General features: G+C 40.9%; 2 protein-coding genes across 2 annotated transcripts in view; one reads left to right on the top strand and one right to left on the bottom strand.

Annotated features, from left to right (window-relative positions):
• Positions 1–19222, bottom strand: part of LOC109469991 (BTB/POZ domain-containing protein KCTD3-like) — a 53066-nt gene extending 33844 nt beyond the window's left edge. The window contains exons 1-4 of the mRNA XM_019768757.1: positions 19024–19222; positions 18302–18355; positions 6133–6178; positions 1701–1774 (exon numbers count right to left, since the gene is read on the bottom strand). Coding sequence (XP_019624316.1) covers positions 1701–1774; positions 6133–6178; positions 18302–18355; positions 19024–19079 — 230 coding nt within the window. The 5' untranslated portion in view covers positions 19080–19222. The remainder of the gene's footprint in view (positions 1–1700; positions 1775–6132; positions 6179–18301; positions 18356–19023) is intronic.
• A 167-nt stretch (positions 19223–19389) lies between these two features.
• Positions 19390–20851, top strand: LOC109469992 (RCC1-like G exchanging factor-like protein). The gene has a single exon (XM_019768759.1). It carries the CDS (start codon positions 19390–19392, stop codon positions 20815–20817), a length of 1428 nt encoding a protein of 475 aa, XP_019624318.1. The 3' UTR covers positions 20818–20851.
• The last annotated feature ends 3380 nt before the right edge of the window (positions 20852–24231 follow it).

Here is a 24231-nt window from a genome sequence, read left to right as displayed (position 1 = left end):
TCTAATAATCCATTAATGCAACAATCCTTCCTGCTATAAAATTGCAACATGATGTAACCCAACACTACCATGGCGAGAGACGTCTGGTCATTGACCTTTTTGGTTTGGAGAGGAAGAAGAAGAGGAAACAGTCTGAGGTAAATAATGAACAGTGTATTAGCCTTCTTAGCAGGCTGGTAAGAGAACCCTGGTACCAACTGAAGTGAAATGCCAGAAAGAATAAAAAAGCACATTAAATTTAATAACTTTAATGCTTTAAGGAGGCTAACAATGTAACACTGTCACCACCAAATCTGGTAAAAGCCGGCATATCTCCTGCATCCTGTTGGTATCAGAGAAAAACATAAGCACAAAGCTTGACACTGCATCAAGATAAGGGAAGAAATCAATATCAGCGGGATGACTGGCTGCCTCTCAAGCTACATGTACGGGATCAATACAGCAGCCGCAATGACAATCAATAACCTGGCCGGGGCTCGAAATACTTTTCTCTGCATAGTCTTACCTGCACTGGTGCAAGTAACACTGAAAACAAGAGTTCCTCGATTTCGTACCTTCACCAGGTGATGTTCACATTTACATTTGACCAACAAAAAGTAAAAAGTTTTTTTTGTTGTTGATTATTCATTAGACAAGTAAGATTCTTAATTGCATGAATTATCAGGCACTTCTGTTGATCATAATTATCCACCCAAAGGCAGTCCTATCTAAAAAAAAGAAAGGTACTGTAAGTACTAGCATTTCCTCATGAATTATGAAATGAGGTCCTGATTCCATGATGAAGTTCTGACAAATTTTACCTGCACCACTCAGGGTCAGAATTTAAGAAGTATGGATCATACTAAACCTGTTTGGAAACCTAATTGCCATTATTACAGGTTTGATACATGTAGGTGGTAAAAGCCAAAATGCAGCAAATCAAAATCCACATAGTTATACACCTACATTTGTATATTCAACACAGCACAGTGCAGGTTAGGTGCATGTAGGCATGAGAAATACCTGCACAGCTCCAATTTTACCTGCACTAAACCTGCATATACCCAGTACATGGACCAGTGCAGGTTAGGTGCAGGTAGACATCAGAAATACCTGCACAGCTCCAATTTTACCTGCACTAACCTGCATATACCCAGTATACGTACATGGACCAGTGCAGGTTAGGTGCAGGTAGACATGAGAAATACCTGCACAGCTCCAATTTTACCTGCACTAACCTGGTGGTATTTTGTTCCTAATCTCAAAGCAGATCTTTTGGTGCCGCTGCAAAATACAGTTGTATCCACTTTGCCACCGGCGGTATCCATTTGGCCAAGCAGTTACTACTAAGTACATGTATTTCGCCACCAAATGGATACAGCCTGGCCAATTTGATACCGTATTATTTGCAGCCACCAAAATATCTAGCCTCCATAGCATGCCAAAAACTGGGGGTTTTGGGGGTCTTTGAGATCTTTTATGTGCTATTTTCTGATTGCATATTATAATAGACAACATAGCCGGCCTGGTTGAATTACCCCCGTTTTTTGAACTGGGCTAATCAGAAACAGCCGAAGACCACCAAACCCCCAGTTCTATAAGCCTGCTACAGAGGCTACAAAAGATCAGTGCTTGGAGATTATTTCGAGCCCTGGAATCAATACCGCTGTACACTATCCACCACTGTCCTGCCCCTGACAGGGAGACTCCATCATACCCACCTCAGGTCCAGCTCCTTTGTGCGAAGGAAGTTCAGGATGGGAACGAACGCCGCGGGGTCACGGTCGATGAAAATCTGTGCGGGAGAGAAACGTATAGAAGGAAGATCAGAATTAGATCGGACATACAGGATGGGGAATCAGGAACAGGATTGACACTCGGGGTGCAGATATGAGTTAGGGCATGACAAGGGAACAATGGCTGGGGGGAAGAAAGGGTTTCAAATGTATGAAGTTTAAGAAGAGTTGACAATCTGAGTGTACATGACATTGTACAATGTATGTCTGCGAGATTGGACTGAGATTGGACTGAGATTGGACTGACTTAAGTCTCTTAAAGTCCAACAATAAGTAACTGTTATCTTGGAACTTGAAAGCAACTTTTAAAGTAGGATGGTACGCCGCAGATCCATGCATGTACATGTATGTATACAGTATAAAACAAGCCAATCTGTTTCACCTTTTTCATAAGTATAACCTATACGAGTTTGGTGCCAAAAGTCTTTTTTACCTTAACAGGCTGAAGGTGAAAAAAGTACCTCCTATAAAATTCATACAGGTACAATGTCGTGTATATGCTGTGTCATCAACGACAGGTACAAATCAAATTTTGTAGCAAGCTATTTTTAAGTTCCATCCTAGGTATTAAATGGAATTGATTATGGCTGTGAAAAGTCTTTAAGTTTGTGCTTTTATAGTGTAGTTACACTCTACTTATCTACCATTTACACTTTCAGAGCTGCCTATTCATCAGTATTTACTGGGAAGGATTAAGAGTAGTTAGACTTTGTTCTCGCCCTGAAAGCTAGTCAACGGTGATAGCTGGAGGGCAGCACTGTTAATTCGCGCCGCAGCAAAAACAATATCGGGGAGACTGCCGACTTCGTTCCCTGCGATTCATCAGACTTAAGACTGTGGAACCCTGTCTTCGTGTCGGGGTGACAAAAGACCTGGGACAGTCGTGGTTATGTTTGAGTTGTGCGGAGGTGACAGGGCGTACCTCGGGGAGGAAAACAAGGTGGTTGGATTGATGGTTCTGACTGTCGAGCTGACAACGTAAACAATGGGGGCAACGCGACAAATCTTCCAGAGGAAAGAAGTGGAACAATAAATCAGGGGGTATTACGCAGGATTTGTTTGTGAAGAATGACAATTAAGCTGGAACAGTTAGCATCAAATTGAAAGTTTGTGTCATAAAGGTTTCAGTTATTACGAAAATATAACCAACTCCAGCTTTTGATATAGTAACTACAGTTTGACAGGGTGGAATATTATACTAATGTTAGATGTTAACTAGATATGTTAGATTTTCCAAATTTCCCCAAAATCATTAAAACTTTGTAGATTTTGATCTCAGCGACTTGTAATGTCTCAGGAATGCTAAGTTCCTATCATCTACCATTAAGAACACATTAAGCCATTTTATGATCACCTCAGAGTGTTATAAAACATTAAGTTTCACACCGTTTAAAGATGACTGCTTCATTGGTTATGCAAATAAACAAATTGATATGCATCAATGCGTGCCCTTAATTCATGTGAGCCTGCGATGATTATAATGTTCCACAACATCACAATGTTTTCTTATTAACTGTTTCCTCTTATAATCCTCTCAAAAGAGCAATTAAATGCTTGGAGCCAATAATAACTGTTCAATCTCCTGCAGATCTGTTCTAACACGTCTTCCTATATCCATCTCCCACTGAGTTCTGATCAAGCCTCCCAAATGGCTACAAGACTTATTGCATAATCTGTAATAACTTGCAAGTTTGCGCTTATTGCCGCCGATATATCACATCAAATTGCAAAATATTGCTGGATCCGTAATTCTCCTTTGCAGGCGTAATTGGGGAAGATGCTCCTCGCGTATCGACGTGTGACATTTGGTACGACTTGTGAAAAGTGTGACTACAAGTCATGTTCAAATATAGCACAGTGGAATTTTTGACATTAACTTGAATGGGATCCAGGATGCTATGATACCCTGGATGGCACTTAGTAACAATTTTGGTTGTAGATTATGCATCCTTCTAAACTGATTTGAAGTACATGTGTGTGTACATTGACTATTAGCCAAGAACAGAGAACTGTGCAGAATTGGCATGAAAGCCAGATACATTTGTACCCTGGTGGTGCAATAAGTCAGTTCACGGTTTAAACTGTGCATGCACAAAGAAAAAGGGGTGTAGGAAGGAAGTATATGATAGTGTGGGACACTTAAAGGCAACACCAAAATTAATCAACAGTATAACTGGTTCTCGGACTTGCCCGCTTTATTTTTGTCTGCTTTGCAAAAAAAGGGATTCAGGCTTTATTGTATGCTATGCGCAGCAAAAATGTGGGGTGCGCGAGCTTTTTAGGGGGGCTTTTCATAAATTCGTGATGCTCTCAAACACCACTTTATGCACTTTGAGGTGCAAATTTTGAAGACTTTGACTTTTTCTCCTTCAATCAGTAAACCATCAATTTTGTATCTATAGTAAGGCTGAAGGGAGGCATGTGTGCATGGCAGCGGTTGGGAGTGGAAAAAATAGAGCATCCCTACCAAAAAGTAGGGTGTCCAATTTCTTATTGTTTTCAGTACAGGCCTACAGGGCATCCAACCGCCCTAGCTAAAAGACTGGTTCAACAGTAGCATATGTTAGCCAAGTCACATGTGATGTGTGCGTGATCCAGGCAACAGGAAGGATGAGCTTGGCATTGTCGTTAAACATGACCAGGCATGTAGGAATGACAGGGGACACGTGTTAGAGCCATTAAAACTCCAGGCATGTACAGTAATGGCTGCGGATGGCAACTCTCTGGTCACGTTTATGGCCGAACCTTTAGGCCACACCAATTTAATTAATGGGTTCTCAGATATGCCTGCTTCAATTTTTTTTCTGATTTGCAAAATAAAGAATAAAAATTCAGGATAAACTCTAAATGCTTAATGTATTTTGGCCCCATGAGTTCCGGACAATTATTGATTGATTAATTGATTGATTGATTGATTGTCTTCGTACATGTACAAATGTAGTTATTACTGTTTTTCCACCTATTAATGCTGTAGCAGTTGTAGCTTGATTAAAAGTTCAAAATTCTTTGTTTGAATAATCTATAGGCTATTATACAATGCAGGATGCCTATGTAGGAATGTTTTTCACCCTGTTGCTTTATTTTTTTTTCAGAGAAAAAATCCGAGAGCCAACTAATTAAATTTGCATGGCTTTATTAAGGCTCTAAATGGGAGGAGGAACTGTTCATAAAGTAACACAAAACTCTACTCTGGTAGATTTTTTCCTTCCAGAATTAATGTACCTGACAATTACAAAATGTAGATGGCAGTTGTGCATTGTGTGAGTCTTACATCTTATAACAGTTTTGAAAGTTACTTTGTAATTACCTTCGCCAAGAAGGTTATGTTTTCAGTAGCGTTTGTCCGTTTGTTGGTTTGTTGGTTTGTTTGTTTGTTTGTGAACAGCATAACTCAAGAAGCTTAATATGCATTGTCATGAAACTTGGTATGTGGGTATCTTGATAAGACCTAGAAATGATTAGATTTTGGGCCCCCTAGCGGCTTTTGTTGGTACTGCAGCAGAACTTCCGGTTTTGATATCTCGCGATCTAGAGGTACTAGGGTCACGAACTTTGGTTGGTAGATAGCTCTTGAGGTAGAGAAGAAGTGACATGAGTTTGGGCCCCCTAGCAGCTTGTTCTGGAACTGCAGGAGCGTTTCTTGAAAAATCTCCGAAGGTGCATTACTCAAGAACCGGTTGACGGATTGTCATGATTTTTGGTATGTAGGTAGCTGAAGTGATGCTTCACATAATCAGATGACAATTATGCAAATCAGGAGATAATTTGCATAATTAATGAGGAAATTCTATAAATCTGCTTTGTTTGATAATAGGACTATGAAATACTTGTGACATGTAATTGAGAACGAGAAAAACATCAGAGGTTATTGATTATGTAAATAAAGACCTAATTTGCATAATTAATGGGAAATTGTTATGATTTCATACTTGTAATTGCTGGGAATTTCATACTTGCCGCATTTGGAAGTTAAGTGAAGGTGAACATCAATGAAGATAATTTATTCACATTATGATCTCATTTGCATAATTTATGAGAAAGTACTAGAATAGCCTAATTTGTTAAGATAAGGCTGCCATTGGGTGGAGAATATGAGCAACTGATGTAATCCATGCAAATGACGCTCTTATTTGCGAAATCAACTATCAAAATTGTATAATTCGTAAACCCCAAGGGTTAACATCATTTGGCGAAGGTATGAGATCGTGGAACTCTTGTTAACATTGGTGTTATGACCATATACACCATCAGAAATTCTGGCACAATATTATGATTAACAAAAGGTGCAGTTTTAACACCTATTGACAAAAACTAATGAGTTATACGTGTAAATAAATTTGTGATAATTGCAACTCACAGCGCCTGTTTCATCCTTGAGTGATGATATTCTGCCACTCAGCAAACTGCAAAAGGAGGAAACACTGATCAGAACACCCATGCATGTGACTAGAAAGGCAGACATGTACAATATGTAATTGGTCAGGAACAAATACAGCACATTTCAGTCCATCTCACTCCTCATTCCAAAATAAACTGTTCGATATCAACCTCTGCAGTGTCAAGTATTTCAATACCCCATGTACAGTGTACACATGTAATCACATCATACATGTACTAGTACATATTTAGTAAGATTGTTCTTGAAACCCCCTGGTACTTATCAGTAAAATACATGTATTCTTGAAACCCCCATACAGTGCTTTCATTAACAAGTATTCACAAAGCCATGGTGGTTCTTTTCGGTATCAAGCTTTTTCAAAATTGATATGAACTGCAATATATAATATATGTACAGTATTCATTTTTCTGGTAGACTAAGCTTACTGTAATTTAACAATACTCTTTCTTCAGACACTGATTTTTATCAGTCAAAGATGACAAATTAGGCAAAATTTTTGTCCGTTATGAGCAGCAACATTCCTTAAAATGACAGAAAGATAACCCTGGAAAGATAACTGATACATGTTTATAAATAAAGCCTAGCAATTCTTGTCTTCCCGTACATTTGAACTACCCTTCTTGCATGAGTCGTTTTGGGGAAATTCATCTGGATGTTATGACCATACGTTCCATCCGTCTTCCTCAACTTCACCCAAAATTGCCCATTCATCATTTCTCACCTCCCTGAAGACTTCCTGTCCAAATCTGTAGCTTACAATCAGAGGCTACATGCGTGTGAAGGAGTGGAAAATTCCACATTCTGAATTGGGACACACTTATGTGACTGGGATGATAAGAGACTTCTATTCTGATGGGAAGGAGTGAATGCATTTTTAAGATAATATTTTGAGAACTTAAGGCTATAATTACTCTGCAGAAGTGTTCTAGTGTTTGTCTTTCCATCACTTTACACAATTTTGCTGTTTATGACACACAAAAATTTTCCCATCAAAATGAGGTAACGGCGTTTCAGTGGGTCAAGATTTCCAAATTTTCCCTGCCCCCAGACTCCCCTAGGATTGCTTCGCTTTAGCACTAGAAAGTGATGTTACGTAATTAACAGCAAAATTAAGAATGCTGGAAAAAATGTCAGACAGGCTAGAACAATGAACATACTGCAGCATGACATACATGTACATGTATCTATTTGTGTGCACATTTCTTATTTGTGACTTACCCACAAGGTAAAATGCCAAAATGTATTCACCCACAAAATTTTGCCAACTTCTCACCAGTCACAAAGTACCAACCAGCCTTTACTTTAAAAAATAGTTACAATGTATAAATATGTTAATTCTTTAATTTTGATTATCACTTAGATACAATATTATAAAAATAATCAAATGTAAAAACATTTACTAGTATCCCAGTGTGACACAACTGTGAACAGTGAACACAGTCATATCAAAGCATGTAAAACTTTCATTACTTTCCTTTCATTATTATACATTTTGGCTTAAAAACACAATGATAATCAACAATCCTATGAACCAAAATTAAATGTACAGTAGACAGAGCTGCTTGAAAACATGGTATGGAGACTAGCCTTACTGCTGCCCAGGGACCAATGCAGCAGTGTAGTCAAAGACTGGATAGATACATGTAACTAACAGTGACTACTACAAATGTACATTGTACTACTAGTGTCACATTCAAGTTTGCCTCCAACGCAAGCTTGCAAGCACGATAAACCATTCCACTGATAAAATGCAACGGACACGCAACCAGACACGGTGACAATCTGACTTTTATGTGCCAAACCCGCCCATAATTATTACTCCCCTAACCTGTAATCACCTAGTGATCATTTGTACGTAGGCATGTACATGTACATGTACTACAGGTGATGAGACTGTGGGTTCGTAGCCCAGTTTGCCTTATCCATAAACCCCGCGACCCCGCGGCTCGCTACATGTCCACCTCCCGGCTCCGCGCATCCTTCCCGCGCTCCCCGGGGAAATCACGAAGTTCCGAGGAGGGGGGCTCGCCCTTCCCATTCTCCCGGCACACTCCAACAACTATCCAGCCATCACCTCCTCCTCAATATCCCATCCACCAGCTAGCCGTGACGGCAGACGGATTCCACCTCCAGATTCAATTTGACGTGCTGGGATGAGCGCGAAGCGCGGCTCCCGTCCCGTGTCCTGACACACAATGCGGGGTCGGTCGAGCGACGCGGGTTAGGCCGAGATAGGTCTTAACTCATAAATGTACATACGATAAATATGGAAGCCTGTGCGAGGATTGGAACAAGACTGTGGATTGAAAATGAAACCACAGGTCGGAGCTCAAACTGAGTACATGTACGTACAGTAGGATATGCTATACAGAGCATTTGCACAAGCAACTGCACATACTCAGGTTCATATACACTATTCATCTGATTCAGTTAGACATTTACAGTACTAGCAATATTAATGTAAAAAATACATGTATCAAGGGCGTAACTTGTAAGAGAGTTACTTCACCTTTTAACAGATAATGTGTAATTCAAGCAAGGCTGATTTTGTGGATTCTGAGGAATCTTGCAATGTATCAGTTTGTAGCAAAAGAACAATAAGCAGCTGATGTGTGTTTGTGTCTGTGTACATGTGTGTGCATAAGTGCAAAACATGTTAACATTTGTGTTTGGCTAAGTTAAGCCCCTGTTAGAGTGTACAGTACTGTACAATGTATGTCACAATTACATTTCATTTATTTCGAAACCTTTTAGCCCCGAAGGGCTAATCTTCCAAGGCTCAAACAATTACATGTAAGTTAATAATTACATGTAAGTTAACCTTCAATTTTTGCACAGTGTTGACCTTATATAAACTTTAAATGGAAACTAAGTTACTTTTTTGCATTTTCTGTTTTACAAAAAGCTCTGTTTTGTGCTGAACAATATCACTGAAACCAAATAAAGCTCCATGCTGAAATACAGTGTACCTGGTACTCTTTGCCCTTTCTAATGTGACAGACAACCTTGTACCGGTACATGTAACTGACCTGACTGTCAATAACTGTGCAAAAATGCATGTATTTCAATTTAGTAATAGTTTGTTTAACCATCAACGAGGGATAAGCTACACAAACAATTAGGATCACGTCAATGTCAACGCCGTCACAACTAGGATTTATCGTAAGCCAGTGACACTGGGAGGGTCCTGTATGACCTACATTGTATAATTGTGCACAGGGAGTTTTAGCCTCCTGTGCAGGCCTCTGACTGTGGGCGTTTTGATACCCTGGGTTTTGTAAAATTGTTGACACATTCTTTTGTAAGCCATTGTACAACCAACTGGCTATTGTATAGTAGAAACCCACTTCGTCCTACAATGGCCGTTTGCTTGTACGATGGCTGGCAAAAGAACGCCTGAATAATTCTACAAATTTTAACCCAGTATTAAAATGTCCATCGCTTGGAGGCCTGCACTGGAGGCTACTACTAGGGAGTATCTAATAGTATAATCTGGCCTTGGGCTTATCACAGAAGGACATCTAGAGGTTAGTTTTCGAACAAGATACACGAGACTATGAAAGCCGGTGGAAGGGAATACAGCAGCTACAGTTTCTGCTGATAGCGTAGAAGGGAGGACAACAACACTGCATCTGCCCGGCGTGTGTTTGTGTGTCCCACATAGTGCACATGCTAAAGACAGCTGGCTCGGCAAGGTCACTTTTATGACGGGCTGGATTGCTGAGTTATCAGAATGCGAGCCGGTAGTTTAACGGCTGTCGGCTGACCTCGGATGTGCCTCGCACCATCGCTCATATCAGGAGCTGATTAATTGTCACGCAAGTCTGGAATGTACGTACGAGGGATGACGCTGGGTACAGCGACAGATCTGTGTGTATGTGTGGTGGTACGTTAACTACACTGATAACCATGTATGACTTTTTGTTCACTTACTGCAACGGCATTATAGTTATACTGTTACTGCACTGACACTAAATTGTCATTAGTGATTTAAGCATTATACGACATGAACAACTTTTTATTCCGTTTCCAGCTCTCAAGGCAAACGAAAAAAGTAATATCTGATTTGTAATAATTGTGTGACGGTCCAGAAATTACATGTACAATGTATGGCACTATTTCAGTTGTCACTATGGTCAACATCAATATGTATTGTACAGTATATTAGTAATATTAAAAACACATGTCAACATACATGTATATATATATATCTTTATCTAAAACAAATGTACTTAAATTAGATAATATGATTGTAACTTAGTAAAAAGAACTTGTCATATTTTGTCATATTAAAGGTATTACATGTTTTAGCACAGGGTTGACCTATCAAATTCTTGATTTATGTTGATCTACATGTATTATGATGTATATATCTCTGCTTCGGAGTGAGAAGCCATATGAGGTCACATCCCCGTGAATGAGCACACTGGCAGTCTTCTTCGGACTACCAAGGACATGTATTTGCAATTTTTCAATAACAATGTGCTACAACTCACTACACAGGACAGACCAAAGAAGGCAACTGAAAGGATGGGAGAATGATTATCACTCACTCAATGTACCAGCATGACACCAAGTGATTTCAAAGGTTAAGACTAAGAGGAACAGAAAACCGAGAAGAGTGAAGAGAACCGGTTGTCAGATCAACAGTACATGTGGTGCCCCGACGGTCGAACAATTAGACTTAAGGGATAGATGAGATGAGATTGGTTTCAACTCGTTTGATACCTGTTCTAATGTGTTTTCGTATAGAAAATGGAGTGGTAATACCCCCTCCTGTCGCTGGCGTGCTGAGTAAATTGGTACCCGTGCCCGGCCTTGATACATGAACCACTTGTTGTAAGGCGGTGTGTGATAGATGGGCGTCGGCCGCCCGCGGGCCCCGCGAGTGATTGATGCGTGCAGAAGTTGTATCGTGTTCAGGAACTGGATACGATTGGATGGTCCGAATTCCCCGCATAGTGTGTGATGAACCTGTATTTGTCACTCAGCTCGGTAATGATGCGTGGCGTTTGGTGGTATAGCCCGGCCGCTGACTGGCTGCGGTTTACATGTAGTCCGAGTATGCAGCATAGTCCAGCGGTTAGCGACCCTGCCTCTGGACCAAGTGGTTGGGGGTTTGAATCCTGACTGCAGTCACTACTGGTCAGAAGGTTGTAATCATTAAGCCAAGGTCCACTGCTCATTATACGATCATTAAGTACTACTCTCGTAAAGAGCTAGGGGAATATCCTGGGTACAATGAACCTGCAAAATGTACAGTACGGAGCATCTGTCTTCTCTGTCACAACCAGTGAAAGATTAGGTCCTCAGTGAGCTAAACTGGTTGAGATAATCAATTTCACTTCTTTCACTACTGTTCCACTGCTAGATTAACATGTTACCTACATGTACAGTTACTGTAGGTAAAATGTTGCGACTATTTTTGTTCCATCTGACAGGTACATGTACATGTAGAGGGCTTTCTGTTATAACATTGTTTATACATTGTCAAAGTACTGTAACATTTATTTGTTTGTTTACTTAAAGGCATCCAATGTGATTTCCGGGCAGCAAAACTGGAAATATTCTGACTAAGGCAATCTTTATGATATTCACACATACAGTACTTCTTCACATTGGCACATTTGAGTCAGTATTTCATACTTTGGGCATTTAGAAACAAGCCCCAAGATGAGTCCTTTATTTTCCGGGTACCCTATTAATCAGTCCAGGGCCCTTCCGGTAACCATTTTCCATCAGAATGTTGGGAATTTTTGCTCCATGAGGGTCAATATACATTGGGACAGCGTGTATTCAACTAACTATGGAGATAAGTGACTAGAATATTGGCTTTGAAAAATCGGGTTTCCAAGCCCTAAAAACTGCACTGGATGCCTTTAAGTGAAAGGTCACCGATGGTCACCGATGCAATGGATGACAAAAAAAATTGGGGACCGAACAGAAATTGAAAAAAAGAGACTTTTTGGTGCTCTTTTTCTCTTCAGTGCTCTGATATATTACGTCAAACAATTGAGATGACAGAAAAATTTCGACCTAGTGTTCAACACTGACTTAAATCAAACTGATTCCTTACACTGTACCCTACATTTACATTTGTACATGTAATTCAGTGCTACATCTTTGTACAATCTTCAACGGTAACAAAATGATTTGCCCTGGCCTTGAGCAAGTTTTTCAAGTTCGTCCTCTCGACCAATGATGAGTTGTGTCTCCAAAGCGCCCATATATGGAAAACGGAGCAGCTGTCCATCACATGACCGATGTACATGTATGTAATCTGGTAATATATCCAGTAAGTATGTTCTTCCCACTATATATGCTAAATACTTTGGGTCTAATCTTTCGCTCAAGTGTACCAGTGTTTCTTTGTCTGGCGTCCCAACTGTTTGATTGATAGTTAAAGCCTGGGCCGGTTATTATTAATATTAATGCTGAAATCTGTCAACAACTTGAACCTGTTGTACATTTTTGTACATCTTCCCTTGTCATGGTTTCAGCATCTAAAATTCATATGTTTCAGTCATGCAAATTAGTTAAGAAAGTTTGAACCAGTCTTGTGTTGTATTTTCCATTTTTATGGTTTTATATGTAGCTATCAAAAAGTCTACTTTAAAAAGGTTAAAAAACAAGTTTCAGTAATTATTGATATGGAAACTGTTGCAAAGTCAAATGTTGATACACATTGAAACGTTAAATATGGCTCAAGTAACTGGATAGATTTTCAGAATTGTCAGAATGATGTTTTAAGCAGCATCATCCACTACTTTTTTGTCAGTGACAAACAGAATCTGCAATTTGGTACTTATATAAAACCTATGAGTATGAATTGATACAACGTAACATGTAGGAAAATGAGGTAAAGACAAATTTTAGACAGTCCATGTTATTTGGCAGTAACAAATGTTAGCTGTTAATGTTATTCTGAATGAATTTAGGACCTTTATTTCACATTTTTGCCACAGTTGGCTAAGTACAACAAAACAAGATGAACAATATTGTTATATACATTCAACTTCTCGTCACTTTTTAGCTATGGATGGTTTGTCTAGTTGCATTAGGAATATAAATTTTTCTACATTGAAAAAAGAGTACATTTTTTGTGTACTTATTAGTATTGTGTGGATGTAATTTGAAGATGCCTACTATGGTGACACCAGTTGCAAAGTTTGCCAACAGAGGGTTTTGTAGTCGGAGCATTAGTACGGCTTTAATCCATATGGACGGCACAACTGTGGAGCAAATACCAGAACTCTGCAGACGTGCACGTTTGTCGTGACATTGCCTTTGACCCCGCCACACGGCTAGAATAAACATTATCGCTGGATTTAGACATGGCTGTAATCCAGGTGCAGTGATCCCGGGGTTATTTCCTCGTCATTGACTTTGTAATTTTCTGCATCGAGTGTCGACTACCGAACGCTCGAAGGGGATTCTCGTATTGGAGGTCAGGGGGAGTGACGTCCATATGTAATTTAGAAGCGTACGGTTTTCTTCCCAAGTTGTCCTGTAGAATTTTAATTCGTGAAAGTTGGGCGGGACAAAAATATGCCTAGATGTCCATGACCTGCATGTTATGACATGGACATGACTTACATATGTCAGGGTTGACACTCCGATCTACATTGTAGTTAGAATCAGCTATTTTACTGTAAATTTTAGGATACTCTAATAGGCTGTAACAATTTTATTTGTTGGTTCTTGGATTTTTTTAGGAAACTAATAAAGCAACAGGGCAAAAAAATACATGATTGTGTATATAAATTATAAAATTATAATGTAGACCTGCCAGAAAATGACACTGAATTCAACTAGCATGAAACTATTGAAAGTTCATCTGTGTTGGTACAAGTCATTATGAAATAAAGACTGGCAACGCTATAATGAATTTACCTTTGAGAAAGTTATTATTTCATAACACTGAATTAAAATTTTTATCTGTCACTCCGTGGTTTTAAATTTTCCTTCAAAGGATTCTCTCTAAATATTAAACTGCCACAAAACTGAAAAGTGAATATATTTTACTTACATGTGAAACAGATGGCAGGGGGCACACAGAGTCAGGTACTGGGATGAGGTAAAACCCCAGAAGGAACAAACTAATCTACAGACGTGTCGGACGCTTCAAAAGTGGCAGAAATTGTACCATTCGTCTCATACTTCACAAGTTCATTGCTGTGAGAGCCATTTTTAAACTTGCCTGGTGACAGACTGTCGTGGAACGGTGGATTGTCAGTGATGGAAATCACAATCAATTGGGCTTGCTCTTTTTTTAAAAAAAGGGAGAAAGAATTCATTCATTTCCAGGAAGATGTTGATGACAAACTTCCCACGGTGAAAAAATTGCATATTAGGCCACACCAATTTAATTTGTTGGTTCTCAGATTTTTTCGAAAGAATATGAAGCAACAGGGCAAAAAAAAATAAAAATAAGAACAGGTATATGCATCCTAATGCTATGATAGGAGCCATGAAGTCAAAACAAAGGGCTGGGTTAAAATTTAAACAATAGATTTTGAAGTTTTAATCAAACCACTGCATTGATTGATGAAAAAAACTGTAGGAACTAGGAAGAAAAGGACTTTCCTCAACTGTTGGGTGCAAAATATGAGCATTTTTAAGTTGATTCAGAACCAGAATTTTTTATTTCTTTTGCAAATAAAAAAAAAATGAAGAGGTGAATCGGAGAACCAACAAATTAAATTGGTGTGGCCTTAGCTTGACCTTTGTTTGAACATCAGTCTAAGTTTAATTTCCTCCTGATGAATTTGAAGTTGCCTTTATTTTTATCTACACAGATGGCATAATTAGTCCATGACAAAAAAATGTTAACCATTTCTTTTTCTCTCAGACGTTTGTGATCTTATCATTCTGTTGTAACTTTAGAGTTGCAATCTTATCATTCTGTTGTAACTTAGAGTTAAAGAAATCAAAGCAAGGCATTGAATCAAGAGCTATCTTGACGCAGAATCTCTGTGAGATTGGTCATCAGGTTCAAGCTGATGGAATGTTACTGTGTGCACTCCACGCGATCACATCTCGGAACTTTCATCAAGCAAAGAACTTCTTTGGCGTTGTGTAATCCGGACCTAAGCCATCGGGGCATCCCAGAGAGAGGGAAGCAGTCTGTTGTTGATTCAGAATTTATTGCGGTGGGAAAGAGCGGGTTTACATATATAGCATGTACATTAAGCCTACGATAGGGACGAGTGCTCGCAATTGAGAATGAAAGAGAAGTCAAGTGATTTAGCACTTGACTTCTCTGAGAGAAACTTATAATTAGATCTTGTGTGATGGTGATGGTGACTGTGTCTTCTTCTTATTCACCATGGTGTTTGTATGCAAATCTTTCTTTACTGTGCAATTAGGGAAACGTACAAGCTATCAGCTGTCAAGGAGGTCATGTATAGAACAAAACTGCTACCAGATGTAGACGTGATTAATGATTTTTCCCTTAGGGATTTACAACCTACCTAAGGACCATGTGGAAACACAGACACACACACGGACACACACACACACACATACACATACCAAAAACAGTACCACCGTTTTTCATGGAGGTAAAAGTGCAAACGACCCTCCATTAACTAAGATCATATTAATATTGCAGCTCACACCTGTTATCACACACTTTACCAAAATTGCCCATGCTCATGGAAACGTGGCCTACGTAAGGACCTTTAAATGTCACTATAAGCACTTCATGGAGTATGTGAGAGGTTTTCTCTGACAGAGGTGAGAGTCTCTACCATGGCAGGCACTAATTGCCTCATCTCAGGCAGTGTGACACCTGGTGCATGATATATGAAGATGACACATCTTCCCTACAGTACTTGCTCTGTATATATAGTACATGTACTAGTACGTTCTGTTCTAACCCGCCTGAACTTTTTTTCTGTCATCTCAAATTTTGTTTGACATAACAACAAAGCATGACAATTGGGGGGGGGGTCCAGGGGCATACTCCCCCAAGAAAATTTAAAATCTTGACCCTCTGAACACTATTTCCTGCATTTTGAGGAGCAAATTTTGCTGGTATGACTTACATGTACATGTACAATGTCGCCTCTTTCTGTATCTCTTGACTACACGCGGATTTTTGTCTGTCAAAGATGACAGATTGAAGATGAAAGACAAAGTTAAAGTTATCAGAAAAGTTTATCTGTATTGGTATACAACAGTATGGTAAAGTGAATGCCTAAGCATTTAATTACAAGTGCAAGTTTGAATCATATCCACAGTATTGGCACTTGATCTTATCACTTATGGCAGAAAATTATATGATAAATGCATAAAATGATTGTAATAATCACACTAACTAAAGTAATACCTTGACAAATATCAGATAATTCCTACTGGTGTCGGAAATTGATGATGACTGATGTCCCCCCCTACTACAGACATGCGTACAATTTTACCAGTAAACCGCACCCGTTATAGTAACAGTTATGTCCAAACTTCAACTGTCAAGGTCACCCTATGTCCTTGAACCGTGTCCCCATCCCGGCAGCCCCTCCTACATGGCGGCTTGCACGTGCTCGGCGGGGACAGTTCCGAACTTTCCCGCGCCCGCCGCGATAATGACGTGGCATGCGCGGGCGGCACACCTTGTCCCGGGGGCGGCTATTTCTGAATTTGTCGTTTCTCTCCCCCCGCAAAGGTCGCTGTCCTCGCGTGGGTTTGGCGCAACACCAAGTTTTTGTCAGGGACGAGAGGGATGGCGCTCATATTTCCCACGACCCCGACCATAAATAGCCGCCGGTATTCCATTGACCATCGTGACCACAACAACATCCCCGTGACGTGACAGGCCGACCCGGGGTCGCAGGCGGGGGGTATCGGATGGCGCATTTTCGACATCATCGCTGTAAACCATTCCCGTGTTTACAGAGTCGGGAGTAGTACCTTGATAAGGCGCGCTGCTGCGGTGATCTCATTTGCATAATGAGGAGGGACCACAACTTGACAGACTTCTCGTGTGGGGCTCTGGCTTGGGCGTGGCCTGGCTCTTACTAGAAATGAATTCCCTCCCCTCTGTTCTGTTCCAAGTTAAGTTTCATGTATGCGTTGAAACAACTGAGCTTGTATAACTACATTGTACATGTATAAGCATTACATGTTTTGTTCATGCCAAAATTGAATGTTAAGCCTCAGGCACACATTCTGATAATCAGGACAATGAATGGTTCGTCTGGCAACTGTCACATTGTTGTTTTTCTTGTGTTCAAAAGTATTAAAAAAAACATTTTCTTTGTAAGGAAACTAAATAAAATCCTTTACTAATCATTCTTCACAATGATGTTTTACCACACAAACAAAAAGTACCAGGACTCCTTTGGAGCCAATTTCAAGTAAAGCATTCAAGTTACATGTACATCACTGTCAGAAAATGCATATGTAATCTAGCAACAAGTTGGCAATCATAATATTTTCATTAATGGCAAATAATCACAAAAAATGTAAACATAACATTGTACTGCGCAACAAATTATTGCAAATTTAGGTACAGTATAGCCTGGGTGGTAATTCCCATACCTATATGGGTCCTATCTATGTCTAGGGGAAGCGGATCACAGATAAGATATACTAGAAGGTTAATGGATAGTACTAAATAATGAGTGAGTGATGGATATATACCATCCCATACCCATCCCAGCTTTAATTGCAATACACATTCCAAAATACATGGCTGACTGGAAGCAACAAGCATGTACATGTTGCATTTGATAGTGCAGTTGCCAACTGATATAATTTCATTGATCAGTAAATTTTTATTTGGAAAACGATAATTTAAAAGTAGTCCAGGAGAGTGCCTGAATTTTGTAACTAATCTGCAAGTTTTGAAATTGTTGACGACTTTGACGTGTTGACCCAGTGTGACCTCACACTTCAAAGAAGCCACGTGACAAGCCTTACTGGGTCAGTCTACTAAGGAAGACCAGAGTGACTGGTCGAAAGCTAGATAGGTGAGAGAATTTTTGTGTTGGATCTTAAGTTTTTAACTCTAGTTTTTAACTCTACAGTAGTTACAAAGAATTCTGTCTCCTTACGAGTGCAATAACTCTCTAAGTTAACACAAAATTTTGGAGATCCCAATAAAACAAACAAACAAACAAACTCTCACCTGCAGAAAAAAGAGTCAGGAATCCACATCAGAGTCTGTTTCGAGGTGGAAAACCTGAAAGCATAAGGATTACAAGGTTAAAAAAAACCCAGCTGTCACTCAACACTAGTCCAAAAGTCCTCTCTCGCTAGTAGTAAGGGGTAATCTCCAAGCAGATGTATGGTTTTGTTCTTATGTATAAATTTGTAAAACTTAAAAGAGGGCCTGCATGGGGGGTAGACGGGTAGTGATTACGAATTACACAAAATTTTTGCTGCCGATTACAATTTAGGTTAAATGCTGAAACCTGATTACGAACAATTAATCATTATGTCTATTATGACTGTGCTGAATATGATTAATACAATGGCTTTGTGTGACTGCCTACAGATTATGAAGATTAAAAAGGCCTGATTAAGCCTTACCAAAAAGGGCATGCAGACCCTCGTAAAAGTTCAGGAGCCAGGATTCACTAGTCTGAAAGTCTGTTATCGGCAAGGGGCAATCTCCAAGCAGATGCATGGTTTTGTTTTTGTCTTCTAACCTCTTGTAAAAACAACACTCCTTCAAGGTGATGCAGCCAAGGTGATATCAGTCTTATCTACGTTGAAGCACATCTGGCCTTAAAATAGACCTAACATTTATGGTCTACATCGCGAAGAAAACGAAACTTTTTTTTTTCAGCTGAACCAAAACTATGCCCCCCTCCCACAAATGTGCGATTTCGTGGGACCAAAACTCACCTCGTACCGCCGACATTGAGATGTATGATGTCCCCCGGACACGGCAGGGGATCCATGCTACCAAACAAGGCAAAATACAGTTTGCTGGCTTACATAGAGAGCGTTAATGTGTGTAAATAAACACGGGAATCACGAGAAAACGGAAGAACGAAACGATGACAAATCAATCCTGCGCGGTGACCTGGCAAAAATAACCACAGCGCGCATCCCGGAATTCACGACGTCTGATTGGTGGATATGATGCATCACGTGGTACAGGTCATCCAACATGGCTGCGCACACGGTTTGTAAAAATTCCCACATTTTTACCTAAATTTTTCAAGAAATATTGAGAATAAATCATCATAGGGCTAGATGATGAGAACGATGCTGTTTCTAGAAGGTGTTCAGAACTTGGGGCGTGTGACTGCACCGATTTTCAAAGAGCATTTAGGAAGAAACGCTGTGTTGAAGTGTAAGACTAAGAGGTATGTACACAGCTCCTGTGCTCTGACAGCCAAACTCAAGGATCCTCCAGGCGTGAAGAAACCCCCAGACGGCCTTCCTGTCTTCCAGTACATCGGCAAACACACCAAGAGGGTGAACAAGATCTTCGTCTGGGGAAACGCGGTTACCGGCGCGTTGGGCATCCCGGACTTTCTCAACCCACCTCCCAGAAAGCGTGTCCGTAAGCACCAGACCGTACCTTACTGCCTGCAGGACTTTTCGCAAGAAGCGCGAACTGTTTCTTGTGGTTACGGTTTCACCGTTCTCACGAGTTCAAAGGAGCGAGGGAAGGTGTGGGGTACGGGTGTGAACACTGATTCGCAGCTAGGCTTGCAGAAGGCCGTGAAAAGTACCCACGAAGGAGCGAGCGCGATTGTCTTAGATTACGTGATTGCGCCTGCACCTGTGGATCTGCCTCTCGCGCAGCTGCAGGAGACCCAGGTGCTTCAGGTGGCCTGCGGGCGGGCGCACACCCTGATCTTGACAGACGGGGAAGGCGTGTTTTCCCTCGGGAACAACGCGTACGGCCAGTGTGGCCGCCCTGTGGTGGAAAAGGAAGACTACAGAGGCAGCCCACAGGTTAACAAGGTTAATGTCAAAGGGAAAGTGAAGCAGCTAGCAGCTGGGCTTGACCACAGCTTGTTTCTAACCGAAGACGGAGAGGTGTACAGCTGTGGGTGGGGTGCCGACGGTCAGACGGGACTGGGACACTACAAGACCGAGCACCAACCTACCAGACTCCTGGGAGACATCGAGGGCGAGAAAATCACGCAGGTGGCGACATTTGCCGACTGCTGCCTCGCTGTCTCCGAGAAAGGAGACCTTTTCGGCTGGGGGAACTCCGAGTACAATCAGCTGGCTTCTGTGACAGATACAACGCAGGTTAACATACCCAGACTCTTACCGTTCGACTACATCGGGAAAGCTGTACAGGTAGCAGTAGGTGGAACGATATGTGCCGTCCTAAACAACCAGGGTCAGGTGTACGTATGGGGCTACGGGATACTCGGCAAAGGTCCCAAACTTGACGAGACCCCCATCCCAGAGCAGCTACCGGAGGCGCTGTTCGGACGAAACGATTTCAATCCAGACGTGACGGTGAAGGAAGTCAAGGCCGGACTGAACTGTTTTGCGGCGGTGACGACAATCGGAGACTTGTACACGTGGGGCGTGAACAAACACGGGTGTCTGGGACTGGGGCACCAGAAGGACCAGTACTTTCCCTGGAGAGTCTCTCTACCAGGAGAGGTTCTGAGTGTAGACTGTGGGGTGGACCACATGGTCGCCGTCATCAAATCACTGCTGTGATGCGTCTTTACAAGAACAGAATAAGTGAACATTTGATTTGATTTATTGAAATTGCAACAGTGCAATACACGCGGAACTGAGGCAGCTGTTGCTGGTGTTGTGTCCCACATATAGAAACAAATACTGGACAGACAATACTCATTTTCACTTGAGTCTAGTGGGGAAAGTTGTATAAAGTGCCTTTCCCAAGGGCACAAGATCGGTTGCATGTCAGGACTTGAACCCGGGACCTCTTGATTCCGAGTTAAGCACGCTGCCATTGCGCCACACGACATTTGAATATCCTTATTTACTAGTAATTGATTAGTTCACTAAGGTTTTAGAATATGACAAAATCCTATCTGTATTTCTGCCAGTAGAATTGGCAGTTCTACTTGTAGAAATTCTGATTCTGTAAATTTGAAAGAACACAACTTTTCATCTTTGATTCATGTCACTGTAGATCAGTTGATTGACTGGACAGGATTTATACATGGGGGACCACTCCAACACATTCCTAACACCCTGAACATGATTTCTGTTGACAGGCTCTATCTACCAGTAGAATTAGCAAATCTGCCAGATTGCCATCTGTTTACAGGTATTTGGGGTAAAGTTAAATCCTTTCCCAGTTATAATGTTTACCTTTGCAGAAGGAAAATGAACACATGTATGTACTTTTTTTGTTTAGTTTCCTACTCTTCCCTTTCAAAGAAATGAGGTCAATGACCTGGACCAAATGGCAGTCACTATTGTAACTAGAGCAGTATCAGACACCCTGTGGTGTTGGGTTACATTATGTAGCAGGTGGCAGGACAAGAGTCGGAGTGGCTGGCCACCATGTGTATATGGTTGTGAAAAAGAATAAAACGAGCAGTAGTTTGTAATCCAAAGCCATGTGAAGGTAGACATATGCATTTTCTTTAAAAGTGTTATCTTTCTTGTTATCACTTGATATGGTTAGGTAAGGGTCTGCCAGGAAACTTTCACACACTCCACACCCCCCATTGACCCATTCCATTGCTGGCTCATTGTCTTAAGTAGAAGATCCTTTAACAAATCCCCTTCCCCTTTATTTTGAAGCCATTCCCTGATTAGCTGCCAATTTATGTTTTGTAATGGAGCAGCCAATAGTAAAACAGCAATCAATCTCTTTGATGCAAGTTTTATGTAAGAACTGACATATGGTGCACAGTATCTAACCATTCATTCTGAAGCCAGATCAAAGTCGATCTGTGCAAGCTAGTCTGTGAAATGACTAAAACATACGTCAAAGATATCAATCACATCAATGTTTAATCGATTTGGAACCACTTTACTGTACAAGATATATTTTGCCAGAAAAGAGAACCACGGAGAAAAATGACACTGTATATATGAGTTCTGCTTCGCTTCTTCTGTAGCTACTGTAGCAATGTATACATGTACATCTATCACAAGTGTGTAATTAAGTAGCGTCCCTGTGTGAGTGTAGAACTACAATGATGACGACTACCCTTTCAGGGTATAGCCGACTGGCACCAGTAAAATAAAGCTATCTGTCAATCCGGCTAACCCAATTACCCATCCACACAAAGCTACAAGAAGAAGTGGCTCCATAACCATAAAAACAGCCCTTCTAATCGTAAATATTTCGCAGAGATGAACCGAGGGGGGCTTTCAATGGATTTCTTTGATCACGCGGTGCATTAGCCTGCCCCAGACAGTTAATGTGGACGAATTGTGACTTAGTTGTGTTCAGGAGACGTCCCAAAAAGGTCATTCTGTATATTACGCCGGTCAACTTTTCTTTCTTTTTTTTTTCAATGCCCTTTTTCTATTGTGAGGTTGTACAGCGTAACGGCAAGGTGTTTGGCCACAGTGGTGTTTGGCCCAGAACCCAGAGGTCCTTGGTTCGAATCCTGACATGTCACCGATCTTGTGCCCTTGGGAAAGACACTTTACATGACTTATTAAGCTTTCCTCACTCCACCCAGGTGTAAAATGGGTACCTGACTTTGGTTGGGTAGGTAAAAGGCGGTGGAAGGAGAGGGATGGGCTCGGACCTCCAATACCGTGCCCTAGACACAGTGGATTAACTAGTATGGATTAACAACCCACGGTCCCTTCGGCCTTAAAAAGGCTACGGGACTACCTTTATACCTCTTTCTATATCTATACTCCATATGATATTTCTTGGTACGTTTCATGGGGTCTCTCAATATGGGCAACCTGATGATAACATCTAAATGTATTGAACCAGGAAAGTGTTTGTCTATCGGATCGAAGATCATGGCATGCAAATGTACGGAAAAATAGGTTACTTCAATAATTTTCATCGATGTACAATATAGAACAGTGGCCATCACCTGGATACATCTACGAATCTAATTTTTCATCTTGCATTTCAATTTCGAGTTCTTGAATTTCAATTCAATTTTCATTTTTTATTAGTAAATCAATAATCTGGAGAATACAGACTATATTGTATACAACATGGATTTTTTTTTTAAAAACATTGAGGCACCCTATAAATTAAAATCTAAAATCCAAGCGTGCTGGGTCTCCTTCAGACTTGACCTCCCTGTCGGTTAATTGTCAAAATCTTCTCCCACCCTCCACGCAACCGTCGTCATTTGGACGTACATGTATAAACAAACCCACAACTCAGCCGCTCAAAATAATACCCGAACCGAAATACCAATATATGTACGTTTCAGTGCTCCATTCAAATATCTCACACGTACATTACAGTACATGTACATGTATCTGTTTTAACATGGGGATTTTGGCGCATTAGACTAATAGTGATCTACTGCGAAGGCTAGCTCCGTTTTGAAGAATAAAAGACTTGCTGGTTGTTACTGTCTTCTCTCATTCAAAATTTGTATCTTAACATTTGTCGTTCCTTAGTATATTTCAAACCTAGTCATCTTGTTTTTTCAGCCCTTAATGTTTTGTTTTTTGCGCTTTCGCATTAGATGTAGGGTCACCAAAGGACGTCATCCCTAAAAATGACTTGGTGTGGCCTAATGTACAAATGTAGTAGTACACCAGTACAAGACTGGGGGATTTCCCACAAATCAGCCTTGTCATCGATCAAGTACAAAACTAGCTGGGAGCTCCGGGAGGCGTGTTTTTTTTTCGCGCTTTCGCATTAGATTTAGGGTCACCAGAGGACGTCATCCATAAGAATGACTTGGTGTGGCCTAATGTAGTAGTACGCTAGTACAAGACTGGGGGATTTCCCGCGAATCAGCCTTGTCATCGATCAAGTACAAAACTAGCCGGGAGCTCCCGGAGGCGTGTCAGGGAACGAAAGACCCACTGACAGGATCCCCTCCCCCTGTCCAACCTCCGCGGGGCATGCCTGGGGCGTCCGGAGGGCCCACTTATCATGACACACGAGCCGGGGACCGTGTTTTCACTTACCGACAGCTGGTCTTATAGGCTTGA

Source organism: Branchiostoma belcheri, unplaced genomic scaffold (genome assembly GCF_001625305.1).
Source record: "Branchiostoma belcheri isolate BF01 breed outbred unplaced genomic scaffold, Haploidv18h27 scaffold214, whole genome shotgun sequence".
NCBI lineage: Eukaryota > Metazoa > Chordata > Leptocardii > Amphioxiformes > Branchiostomatidae > Branchiostoma > Branchiostoma belcheri.
This window is presented reverse-complemented; position numbering and strand designations above follow the sequence as displayed.

Excerpts from the sequence above, each read along its gene's own strand:
- LOC109469992 (XM_019768759.1), top strand. The coding sequence starts at position 19,390 with ATGCTGTTTCTAGAAGGTGTTCAGAACTTGGGGCGTGTGACTGCACCG.